Consider the following 13123-nt stretch of genomic DNA (forward strand, 5'->3'; position numbering starts at 1 on the left):
AAAGCACCTTGAAGACTCATCGTCTTAAATGGAAGAGGTTTTGCTTTTGGTGTAATTCTTCCTTATCTACTGCATCTGGCTCGCTCTGGTCTCTTTTTCATCCATAAAAGTCTATCTAGCGCTCTTTCCAGGTTTAGGAAAGTTGCCAACATTCCCTCACTATGTTCGTCCTCTCTAATCAAACCGTTCATGAGGTCTTTTCCGAGCTTATTCTCCGGTTAGGCCTCCTCCAATCACAACTGATGAAACATCCATTCGAACCCATTCATAAAGCAGACCTCAAGTATCTCACATGGAAGGTTGCCCTACTTCTATCCTTAACGTCTGCCAGAAGAGTAAGTGAAATTCAGGCATTCACTATTAAAGAACCTTTCCTGCATTTCTCTAAGGATGCTACTCTTCGAACGAATCCACCATTCATACCTAAAGTACCATCACAGTTCCATTTAAATTTAACTAGTGAAGTTGAGAGCTTTCTTTCCAAGTCCTACTACACCGGCAGAAACAACACTACATTCTTTGGACATCAAACGATGTTTAAAATTCTACCTGCAAAGGACAAAAACCTTCAGGAAACCTGATCAATTATTTGAGGCTTACGGTCAAACCACGCTCGGACAGCAGTCACAAAAGCCACAATTTCCAGGTAGATAGCTTCCGTAATCCATTTCTGCCATATCAAATCGAATAGACCACTACTGAGAGAGGTCGAGGCTCACGCCACAAGAGCTGTGGCAGCGTTGTGTGCAAGGGTGACGCTGGAAAATATCTGCCGTGCTGCGACATTGAAGAATGTCCACACGTTCACGAGACATTACTGCCTGCAATCAACGAGCCAAGAGGATGCGGCAGTTGGTCAGGCTGTCTTACGACACTTATATCTTTAAGAACAGCTTCAGGTAACCTGTGTTCTTTATTTTTGTATTCATACAGAGGTTTCAATATATTGATATACAGATATATTGTATTTGAAGGTATATATATATATATATATATATATATATGTATGTATGTATGTATGTATGTATATATATATATATATATATATGTATATGTAAGTATATGTATATGTATGTATATGTAGCAACAATCCTTCAAACAAACCCTTCCAGGAAAATGAAGGAGGCGGACCACGAGAAACCAGGCAGGAAGGTAATTTATTTCCCCCCCGCTCTGCTGCGACGCGATTCGAGCTCAGCCGTGCTCTTGCTCACACAAAGTTTTAGCAGCAATGTGGTACATTTAAATTTCTTTCTAACTGCCGGTCCACTGTGCACATGATCATGTGATGCATTCAAGCATGAACATAAAACACATACTAGTGCAATTTTGGCCTCTTGTTTTCTCAGTGCAGTGAATCATTGTTTTTGTTCACTCGCTGTATAACAACATACATATGTAAACATGGACTCGTTATCGGCTTAAATGCCTTTTAAATCTTTGCATTAACTCCATCTTACATCAGGAATTATTGTGCAAAAATTCGCAATAAATCGATAAATACACTTTTTATAACATTCCCTCAAACTTTAAAATATGTACAGGTTTGCGTATCACTAAAAGTTCATAAATATAGTTTATATCATAAAACCATAAATACACATTTTTTTAAAATATATAAGCAAATCCGCTCAACTTTATTATTCATCATTATGCGTCTATACACATTTCAAAGTGCAACAAAAACCTTAATCCTTTGGAGTTTAAGCCTTTTACATACCACAAGAGTTGATATTACTGCATAAATGCATTGCGCTACGCACCATTAAAACATAATAAGAGGCAGCTTAAAGTGCTAGTGAATTATAAAGTGCTGAAAGTGCAGAACAGATTTAAATCCTAAAAAAACACATACCCCATAAATAAAACTTATGTTAAACTTCCTGAGTGGAATCGGAGGCTAATTATTCTTTTCATACAATTATTCAAAATGTTCAATTTCTGTTTGTCCTGAAAATCATTGATTTTACTGTGCTATGTCCTGAACCAGCTTGTACTGTCATGGGATTCCTATAGAGAATGATGCAGATCTTCTGTGTTATTTAACCCATTGGGATTTTTACTGTCTAACTCCACTATCATCTGAGTTTCCAACTTCCTTAACAGTTTTCCCTATCTCCACCTCTACGCAGTGGTGCTACTGCGTTGATGACAAAATAGGATAGACAATTCAGGTCATTGTTGTGTGTTGTTCTAAAGTGTCTCGCCACTGGGTAAGCTGCGTCATTATTGACGATTGCCCTGAGATGCTGCAATATTCTGACATGCACCTGCAGCTTCGTACTACCCACGTAGCGAAGCCCGCAGGTGCAGGCCAGAACATATACAGCAAACTCAGTGGAGTGGTGTAATGGTTCGTATTTATACCAAATCTGCATGCTCTGCATGATGAGCACTTAAAGAATCCGTTTCTCTGCTTGAGCCAAGTCCAGTCTGATTTTATTTCTGGGCTCGATCTAACTAGTTGATTTCTTATTGATCTAGCTCGCCTGAAGGTGATTAAAGGAAACTCTGGTAATCTGCTAGCAAGTACACCATCAGTTAATACAATAGGCCAATTCTTTTTAATGATGGCTTTAATTTTTCTTTCTTGCTTGCTAAATGTGGTTATTATTCGAGGACTTTCATTATCATTATTAACCACTGTATCTTTGTGAGCCAATAGTGAACCACTGGAATGTTCCTCAGTTATACCCCAGGCTCGCAAGAGGGTGGTTTTAGAATACCCTCTATTGCTCAATCTTTCCATCATTTCCTTTGCGCATTCCTCATAGTTTAGTTGGGAGCTACAAATACGTTTTAATCTTAGTAGCTCACCTACAGGAATACTTTCAATAAGATGACCGGGATGGCTACTACTGGCATGCAAAATACTGTTGCCAGCAGTTTTCTTTCTAAACAGAGTTGTTTCCAAGTTGTTATCAATAACTATGACACGCACATCTAGAAATTAGATAGTAGACACATTAATATTTGATGTGAAATGTAGATTGAAAGAATTTACATTTAAGTTTTCTACAAACACTTCTGCACTCTCTACATCTCCCTCCCATATTGCAAAAACGTCATCAATGAAGCGAAGCCAATGTTTAACTCTGTGCCTGTTCGGTGCATTCTCTAGGACCTGTTAATCCCACCAGCCTACGTGCAAGCACGCGTAGCTGGGGGAGAAACAGGATCCCATTGCTACTTCTTGTTCTTGCTTCCAATATTCCTTATTGAACAAGAAATAGTTGTTGTTCAGACACCATGCGATTAGTTCACAAATCATCTTATTGTGACTGTAATATTCACAAGATTTGGTCCCTAAAAAATGATTGACTACACGTAGGCCTGCCTCATGTTCAATACTTGTTTAAAGTGATTCAATGTCTAATGTAATTAGACACCAATCACTACTCCATTCAATGCTGCCAAGCTTGTTTAAAAAATCTCCTGTATCTCTCACATAACTAGGAAGACTTTTAACAGGATCCTGTATATATATTCATATTTCGATTTTAACAAATGGATGTACATGACGTTAGATATCCATGTGTTCGAGGCATGTGGGTTGCTGAATTCATATCTGTGCATAGATCGCCGCCTAGTGTTGGGTCCGGATGATTGCACATTGTTGTCTTGGAAGAGTCTTCGAAGTATCACAAGGTAGGTGGCTCCTTCTCTGGACTACAGTGCGCATGGGCATCCCCTCCATCCTCAGATTGTTTTTTTCCGCCATTGGGTTCGGATGTTACTATTTTAGCTCAAGTTAGGAAAACTTTCTACAAAGCCAAAAGGCTTTCGACCGCGTCGGTATAGTTTCGTTAAGTATCGATAACTTTGCTTCGGAAGGACATTGAGGAATCTGCCGGTTTTCTTTCCATACACGAACCGATCTTCGACCTACGATGGAAAGAAGGCCATTCAAACGGTGTCCACTTTGCAATGCAAAATACCCGCACATCGATGTCCATCCGGTGTGCAACAAGTGCCTGTCCCAGGATCACAACGAGGCCAACTGTATGGCCTGTGCCCGGTACAGGCCGAAGAAAACTCTTCGGATTCGTCGCGCGGTTCGATTGGAGTCGCAGAAATCGGCGCCTAAGCCAGTAAACATCTTCGGGACCGAAGACGAGGAGGTCGTTGATCTAGAGGATCAGGGTGAACACTCGGACCCTGTTTCGAGTCATAACTCCGAGTATGACGCCGAAGATGAGGAACTATTAGAAGAGGAAGAAAACCTCGTCGATGAGGTAGGATTCGACGCAGAGGCCCTTGGGGCCGTAAAAGATAGCTCAGGCGAGGAGCTAGGCCTCACCGTCTATACGGGAGTCCGAGATAAAAAACTCCATAAGGCTCAGGTCGAGGGATCGCCACAAGGCCTTACCCGAGATCTACAGACTCGTCCTATAGCCCCGCATAAAGGCCCGGCTACGGACACATATAAAGAGCCATCGGTATCAAAAATGCCATCGGTCGATCCAAAGAAATCTAAACCGAAAGCTTCACTGCCAAAACCGAAACCGAAAGTGCAGCTAACTCTGGTCGGGTCCAAGGCCTTAAACCCCCCGGAGCTGAAGAAACAAAAAAAGGACGTAGATACCGACATATTCAGAAAGGTCATCGAGCTGAAGATTGGGGCGCTGAAGACCAAAGTCAAGGCTGTCGAACCAGCGAAGTCGGCGCCGAAGAAAGTCGGCACAGACCAAGTGCTCGACCCGAAAGAGGGGGTTGATCCTCGGTCGACGCCTGCGGCCAAAACAAAGACCGGATCCAAGGACCCTGTCGAGTTGACGCAGACGACCCCATTCGTGTCCAAAGAGGTGTCGGAATCACTCCAACGCATCAGGGAAAAGGCTACAACAGTCGGACCGAAAAAGGCCCCAACCCCAAAGTTGGTCAGAACAGTTCCAACCACTCCGACACCAATCGAATTCGGGTTGCCACCGATGGTGCGACCGAAGATGTTCGAACCAAAAAAGGGTATCGGAGCCAATAAAGGAGTGTCGATGGGACTACAGGCTACACAAGAGCCTGAAGAACAAGAGTCAAGGCAGTTCATCGACTCGGACACTGGTAGATTGTCCTTGTATAAAAGGAAAATAATACCTGAAACGCCCATGGAATCATATAGGATTCCACTAAAGAAGAAAAGGGATTCAACCACATCGCCAGCTCTTGTGGAACCTCTGCAATCCTATGGACAAGAACCTCACTCTTTTTCACCCACATACCCATATGTGGATGCAGGGGATGACAAAGACGAGGATGACACTTATCATGTGGACACTGATCCCGATGATCAAACCCAACCATGGGCGGACCCTGCTGACCCAAAGATCCGCAGAATGCCCCTGACACTCATGCATACAATGTAAAAACATCTCCTACTGAGGACACTACTGCCTTTAACACCATTATTGAAAGAGCGGCAGGTAACCATGATGTACAACTACATGCTGACCCGGTTGAAGAAGATTTTTTGTTCGACTCCTTTTCCACTTCTGAAAGAACCGTCAAAACTCTGCCCATGCTCAAAGGGGTCCTCAAGCATGCTGGTGACATTTTTAAAGAGAACACAAGGGCAAGGGTATTAAACTCTAGAATTGAAAAAAAATATAGACCGGCACCTGTGGACCCTACTTATATAAAAGGACAGTTGCCATTGGACTCATTAGTTGTTTCTAATGCACGAAAGAGGGCGAACTCCCAAACTACAGGTGACGCTCCCCCGCCTGACAAAGAGTCGAAAGTACTGGAAACTTCAGGAAAATGAGTGGCAGCGCAGACAGCTAACATCTGGCGCATTGCCAACACTCAGGCACTCTTAGCCAGATATGACAGGTCCCATTACGATACCCTTGAGACACTGCTGCAACACCTACCAGATCAGTACAAGGAGGGAGCAGAGCTACTAATCCAGGAAGGCAAGCTTATCACTAATGCTTCCATTAAGTGCGCGCTAGACGCAGCTGACACTGCAGCCAGGGCCATTAACACTAGCGTCATGCTAAGACGACATGCCTGGTTGAGAATCTCTGGATTCAAACCAGAAATACAAACTACTATCCTCAATCAGCCGGTTAACCCGGACTACTTATTTGGACCTGAGGTTGACACCACCCTTGAAGATTAAAAAGGACAACGAGACTGCAAAGTCTATGGGGGCTCTGCAGTCACAGCAGTTTCGGGGTGGCTCCTTTCGTCGCTCCAATACTAGAGGACCTTAAAGAGGCCAAAACACACAGCAAACACAGTATAATAAAGGAGGTACACAGACCACCTACAATAAACAGAACAGGGGTGGATACTGTGGAAACAACATCAAAGGCAGAGGAAGAGGAAACAACAATTCCAGATCCTCTGCCAATAACAAACAGTGACGCCCTGTCACTGCCCCCGACCATATAACACCTGTCGGGGGGGAGACTCCAACAGTTCCTGCCGGTCTGGAAATCCATCACCACAGACAGGTGGGTAAGAGACATTGTCCAGTACGGGTACTGTCTAGAGCTGATATCCACTCCACCCAACATACCACCAAGACACCGTCCTATGTCCCGCAGAGCACTTACACTTATTGCAGCAGGAGGTCGTCAGCATGCTGCAAAAAGGGGCCATAGAGCTTGTGCCTGTAGAAGACCAAGGCTCAGGGGTGTACTCTCTGTATTTCTCAATACCCAAAAAGGACGGGTCTCTCAGACCCATACTGGACCTCAGGCCTCTAAACAGCTACATTCTGTCAGAGCATTTTCATATGCTCACTTTACAGCAGGTTCTACCGTTACTCAGTCAGGGAGACTTCCTCGGAACACTAGATCTAAAAGATGTGTATTTCCATATACCCATACACCCATCACACAGACAGTATCTCAGGTTCACTATTCAAAATCAACATTATCAGTTCAAAGTCCTCCCTTTCGGAGTAACGGCGTCACCCAGGGTGTCCACAAAGTGCCTGGCAACAGTAGCAGCACACCTAAGGTGACAGCACATATATGTCTACCCTTATCTGGACGACTAGCTTATTCAAGCAAAGACTGCCCAGCAGTGTGCCAGCCACATGTCCCACACCATTCATCTTCTTCACAGTCTGGGATTCTCGCTGAATTATCCAAAGTCACATCTTCAGCCAGCCCACGAGCGACAGTACCTGGGCGTGACAATAAACACTCTGGCAGCCAAAGTTCAGCCAAATTCAGTGAGGATAAACAGCATGCAATTGCTGATACAGAAGTTCAGACCCCAACACTCACTTCCAGCAAGAGTGTTCCTGCAGTTGATAGGCATGATGGCCTCCTGCATCTTCATAGTCCCGCACGCGAGACTACATATGCGTCCGCTCAGGAGTGCTTAGCACGTCAGTGGAATCAGGCTCAAGGACAATGTAAAGACCTAGTGTTGGTGAGCGGTCGGGCATACAACTCTCTGCATTGGTGGTACCCACAAAACCTTTGCAAGGGCCCGACCGTTCCAAGAGCCTGTACCACAAATACTGACAACGGACGCATCTCTCCAAGGATGGGGAGCTCATGTACTCCATTACACGGTGCAGGGACTATGGACTGCACAGCAAAAGAGGATGCACATCAACCTTCTGGAATTGATGGCAATCTTCATGGCAATGAAGGCTTTCAAAGTACACTTGTGCAACAAGGTCGTGTTGATCCGGACGGACAACATGACTGCCATGTACTACATACAAAAGCAGGGAGGTACACACTCTCCAAAGTTGTCTCATCTGGCTCAGAGCATGTGGAAGTGGGCCATTCAAAGGAACATCTTCCTCATGGCGGAACACCTCCCGGGCAAAGACAACCAGATGGCGGATCTGCTCAGCAGGCACAGCCACCAGATGCACGAGTGGGAGATACACCCATCAGTACTCCAACCGTACTTTCAGCAGTGGGGTCAACCACAGATAGACCTGTTCGCCACAAGGGAAAACGCAAAATGCCAAAACTTCGCCAGCAGGTTCCCACATCCACAGTCACAGGGCAATGCGATATGGATGAACTGGTCAGGCAAATTTGCGTACGCTTTTCCCCCAGCACCTCTGATACCGCTAGTGGCACGCAAACTGAGGCAACACTCGATGAGACTCATCCTGGTTGCTCCAATGTGGGCACGCCAACCATGGTACACCACGTTTCTAGAACTCTCCGTGGTACCGCATCAAAGGCTGCACCTCACACCCAGGCTTTTGACGCAGAGCCATGGCGACATTCAGCATCCAGATCCGCAACAGCTCAACCTGGCGATCTGGCTCCGGAAGTCTTAGAATTTGGCTACCTCAACTTGCCGCCAGAATGTATGAATATCATCAAGGAGGCAAGACGGCCCACAACCAGAGCATGCTATGCGTCTAAATGGAAAAGGTTTGTCATATATTGTACCAACAATGACATTAACCCACTGGATGCATCTATTCAAAACATTATCTGTTATTTGTTGCACTTATACAGATGTAATCTGGCGTACAGTTCCATTCGTATACATTTATCCGCAATAGCAGCTTATCTTCAAAACAGGCAGCACCTCTCACTATTCAGAGTGCCTGCCATTAAGGCTTTTCTGGAAGGACTCAAGAGTGATCCCTCCCAGACACCCACCTTCCCCAGTCTGGAACCTCAATGTGGTCCTCACCAGACTGATGGGACCACCTTTTGAACCCCTACACTCTTGTGAGATTCAGTTTCTAACCTGGAAAGTGGCTTTCCTAGTAGCCATTACCTCACTACGAAGAGTTAGTGAACTCCAGGCACTAACCATTCAAGAGCCGTTCATACAAGTCCACGCAAATAGAGTTGTACTACGCACCAACCCTACATTCATGCCTAAGGTGATTTCGCAGTTCTACATGAACCAGACCATAGAACTGCCAGTTTTCTTTCCTAATCCAGAAAATGTCCTAGAGAGATCCCTACACACATTAGATGTCAAAAGGGCTCTTATGTACTATATAGACAGAACAAAGGATTTCAGGAAAACAAAACAGCTTTTTGTTGCCTTTTCTCCACAGCACAAAGGCAACCCCATTTCCAAAGCAGGGATAGCCAGGTGGATCGTTAAGTTTATACAGATTTGCTATGCTAAGGCTAAAAGCACTCTAACCATTCCTCCGAGAGCACACTCCACACGTAAATTAGGAGCGTCCATGGCTTTCCTGGGGAATATTCCTTTAGAAGAGATATGTAAGGCAGCCACATGGTCCACCACACATACATTTACGAAACACTACTGCGTAGATGTACATTCTAAACAGCAGGCAGCTGTAGGACAGGCTGTTCTCAAAACTCTTTTTCAGACTGCTGCAGCTGGCACGGGCAGCCGCCGCTAACAGGAGGGACTGCTATGTAATCTATGCACAGATATGAATTCAGCAGCCCACATGCCTCGAACCGAATATGCTACTTACCAGTATGCATCTGTTATTGGCATGTAGGGCTGCTGACATTCATATCGCCCACCCTCCTCCCCGGCGCCTGTAGCAGCTGTAGCATTCAGAATTACTATGTAGCATGGACATCACTCACTGTATTACGCTCCACCTCTGCCACAATGGCGAAAAACAATCTGAGGATGGAGGGGATGCCCATGCGCACTGTAGTCCAGAGGAGGAGCCACCTATCTCGTGATACTTCGAAGACTCTTCCAAGACAACAATGTGCAATCATCCGGACCCAACACTAGGCGGCGATCTATGCACAGATATGAATGTCAGCAGCCCTACATGCCAAGAACAGATGCATACTGGTAAGTAGCATATTCGTTTTACTACTCTATGAATGTTCTTTTAAATTTCTGATCATGTTTTACTTATGAAAAGCTCAGTTGCCTTACTCTTGTTGTTTATTATTAGTAATGTATCTAGGAGTTTATCAGTACAAGTCTCCCACCATTCGCAACAGACTCCTACCTGGCATACTGCTTGCTATTCTGATTCAAGCATGTGAATCTATGAAAGATACCCCAATACTGGATAAGAAAACAAGTTACTTACCTGTAACTTCAGTTATCCAGTATTGGTATCTTTCATAGATTCACATGCAACCACCCTCCTCCCCGGAGAATCCGTTCTCTATTTGGATACTCATTTCCCACTTGTGCTAACGAAAATCTGAGGAGAACTGGCTCTGCAGAGAGGGGTCTAGAGGGTGCTGCTAGCTGATTGGTTGGGACAAAGAGTTTGGTCTTTTTAGCATAATTATGTAGACTACTAAGATTTGGGCCTCAGGCCTTTTCCTTAGGGCCTACTACTGTTCTTTACCTTAGGCACTGCTATTTTATTTACCTTGGAACTCCCGCCTCGGCGACGGGCAATGATTCAGGCATGTGAATCTATAAAAGATACCAATACTGGATAACTGAAGTTACAGGTAAGTAACTTGTTTTCTTTCAGGGGAGGTATCACCAATCACCTTAATACTGAAAGCACTTATTTTGAAGAAAAAAACTGTGGGTCAATCTACAGCACTACAGACTGCAAATTGACTGTCAGAAGTAAGTAATATTTTAACCTCCAATGGAGGCAATCTGTGGTTCCACACCCATTATTACATTGACTTCCACGGAAGTCATAGCCACCTGGAAGCTTTTGGGGAGAAAGTTCACCCATACCTTTTTGTTTTTAGTTAACCTGAGTTATATGCTGATATCCCCTGTTCTCTGGTCCACTTACCTAGTGATTGATGATCTGGAACTAGACAGCAAATATAACATATTATCTATTTGGGTTTAGCCGACTCCCTTTTGATGGCGATCTTTATTTGAAGCATCTATGTTTAGCCATAAATACCATGCTGGAGAGCAGTTGTTACAGGTATGTAGCTTTTTAGAATATCATATCCTGATCAACCAAATAGTCACACAGCCTTACAACTAGATAATTACAGAGTAATATGTTTCTTGATGCCTCTGGTCAGAAGGCTTTTCTAAAATGTGTCTGACTGTGCTGTTTATCTGTTCCCAGCGATGCAGGAGGAGGCCCTAAAGCTGGTCCTATTAGCCCTGGAAGATGGCTCTGCACTATCCCGAAAAGTCTTGGTTCTCTTTGTTGTCCAGCGACTTGAACCACGTTTTCCTCAAGCCTCTAAAACAAGCATTGGGCATGTTGTCCAACTACTTTACAGAGCATCCTGCTTCAAGGTGAGATTGGGGTTGCTGGGGCAACAAGAGGATTTGATTGAGTCTGAACTTTGTTGTCCCAAAATGCATCACTTGCTGGCAAAGTCTACTTTGGGAACTAATGTGGGCATGAGTATGTAGAGAAACAAAAAGGTAAACTTGTCTCTCTGTCCATTTACTGGTGTTTCAGGAGGTGTCATTACTATGCGCTTCTAAAGTCCAGGCTTTCAGATTGTCATTCACTGAGATTTCCACCGACCCGTTGGAGAGAAATCTGAGAATTCTATAACCTGTTTTTTTAATTTGTTGGTATTTATGAAATTAGCTAGCTGAACACACCTGCAGAGGTAATACTAAGGTAACCCTTGGTTCTTCTTGAGACTGTACCTCTAATCACCTTTGGGGTTTGGCACGTGCTTGTTTTTAGGTCTCGCCTGTCAATGCGCTTGCGAGAATATAGGGGCTTATCCAGAGGTTAACCAAACTGGCGATTTCATCCAGTGCCCGTGAAAAGCAAGCTCAATGCGCAAGCGCATTGACATAAAGCGCATGCACATCAAAGCCAGCCATCTGTTCCCCAGCTCCTCCCCTAATTATTCACGGCCGGCCAGCCGTACTTTCACGGCCGCCAGGCCGTGTCTCGCATTAATCCTCCCCCTCCCCACAGCAATGCCAAGAGCTTTTACAGCCTGTTTCTCTTTCGCAATCTTCTCTTTGCTTCTTTCCGCTCACCCTGTTATCTTCTTCCTCTCACATTCTCTTCTTTTTGTTAATGCGCCTCCGCCAGTCCCTCTATCCTCAGTCTACACCCCCTTGTGCTAATATTTTCTTTCCTTTGATCCTTTCTCATTCTTCCTCTCGCTCCTTTTTGTACCATCGTCCATCTCTTTGTGTTCTCCAGTGCATATGCCTCTCCGAGCCTACCCGCCGAACCCACTCTGCTTTCTCCCTTACATCTCCCAAGCTCTGTCTCTCTCGCCTCCATTTCCATTGTTGCCCAAAGTCCGAGGCTGTCTGACATCTTTACTGTGTGAAGATCAGGTGTGTGCAGCTAAATTCAAGGGTAAAATGATGAGTGGCAATTTAGCTCCGGTCGACATATGCTGCGTGTTTTTTACAGCTACTTTACACGGCAGGGATGCACCTTCTTGTGGTTGGCCCTCGGTCTGCCATCAGTTTGCCTCTTGCTTTGTTCGTTCCGCACAAGTGGAAGGTTCAGTCTGATGAGTTTTTGCCCCCTTGGCACAGCCACAAGTAGTCTTTTTGCCCCCCTGGCACAGCCACAAGTAGAGCCTTTCCTATCGACGCTGCCACCATTTACAACTCATCAATAGCGCCTCGAGCTGCAGCTTGGCGCGCCCTTTCACCCTCACTGCGCGTATTCCTACAACCCCCATCGATTTGCTAACACTGGTATGGCTTTCGTTTCACTTACATTTCAAAATAAATAAAAAAATATATATCACTAGTAGTTCTGTAGTAGGGGATCTCTGTGTATAGTCATAATCTAGTGAATAGTCCCGCCCATGTGCGTGGACCCCAGCAATCAAAAATAATCTCTTAAGTTGTCAAATCATGCATAAACTGCAAAGACACTTAAGAGAGAATTTAAAGACAAATAATGCAGCCTATATCCACAGGCTACACTGTCCAGTACTTCAACTAGAAATTCCACCAAATAACACCACACATAATACAGCCAGCCCAGTTTCTACCATAGAGAAACTTGCCTCCACCAGTAAAAGACTCTGGAATGATAGAGAGGAAGGCATGGACAGACAAGCCCCATAGGCTACCATTATGTGGCTTAAATCGGATACTGTGCCTTTAAGAGAGCTTTCTAGAACTTTCTCCCAGTATCCCAGAATGCATAGCAGGTCCCTCTACTTTCAGTTCTTTTTTCCGGCTCCTGCTAACAAGGACCCTGGCATTGAGCTCTCCCTTGTTTCAAGGGTTTATTGGATATTTTGGCACTTTTGTGTTTTAAAAGTGTTTCAGTTTACTTTCTTGGTGT

The 13123-nt window shown here is 44.6% G+C and overlaps 1 protein-coding gene across 9 annotated transcripts in view; it reads left to right on the forward strand.

Annotated features, from left to right (window-relative positions):
• RC3H1 (ring finger and CCCH-type domains 1) overlaps positions 1–13123 on the forward strand; it is an 828931-nt gene that overhangs the window by 213222 nt on the left and 602586 nt on the right. For all 9 annotated transcript variants that reach the window (XM_086956761.1, XM_086956804.1, XM_086956790.1 and 6 more), the window contains one exon: positions 10955–11130. In XM_086956761.1, the coding sequence (XP_086812887.1) occupies positions 10955–11130 (176 nt within the window). The remainder of the gene's footprint in view (positions 1–10954; positions 11131–13123) is intronic.

This window comes from Lissotriton vulgaris, chromosome 1_1 (assembly GCF_964263255.1).
Source record: "Lissotriton vulgaris chromosome 1_1, aLisVul1.2, whole genome shotgun sequence".
NCBI lineage: Eukaryota > Metazoa > Chordata > Amphibia > Caudata > Salamandridae > Lissotriton > Lissotriton vulgaris.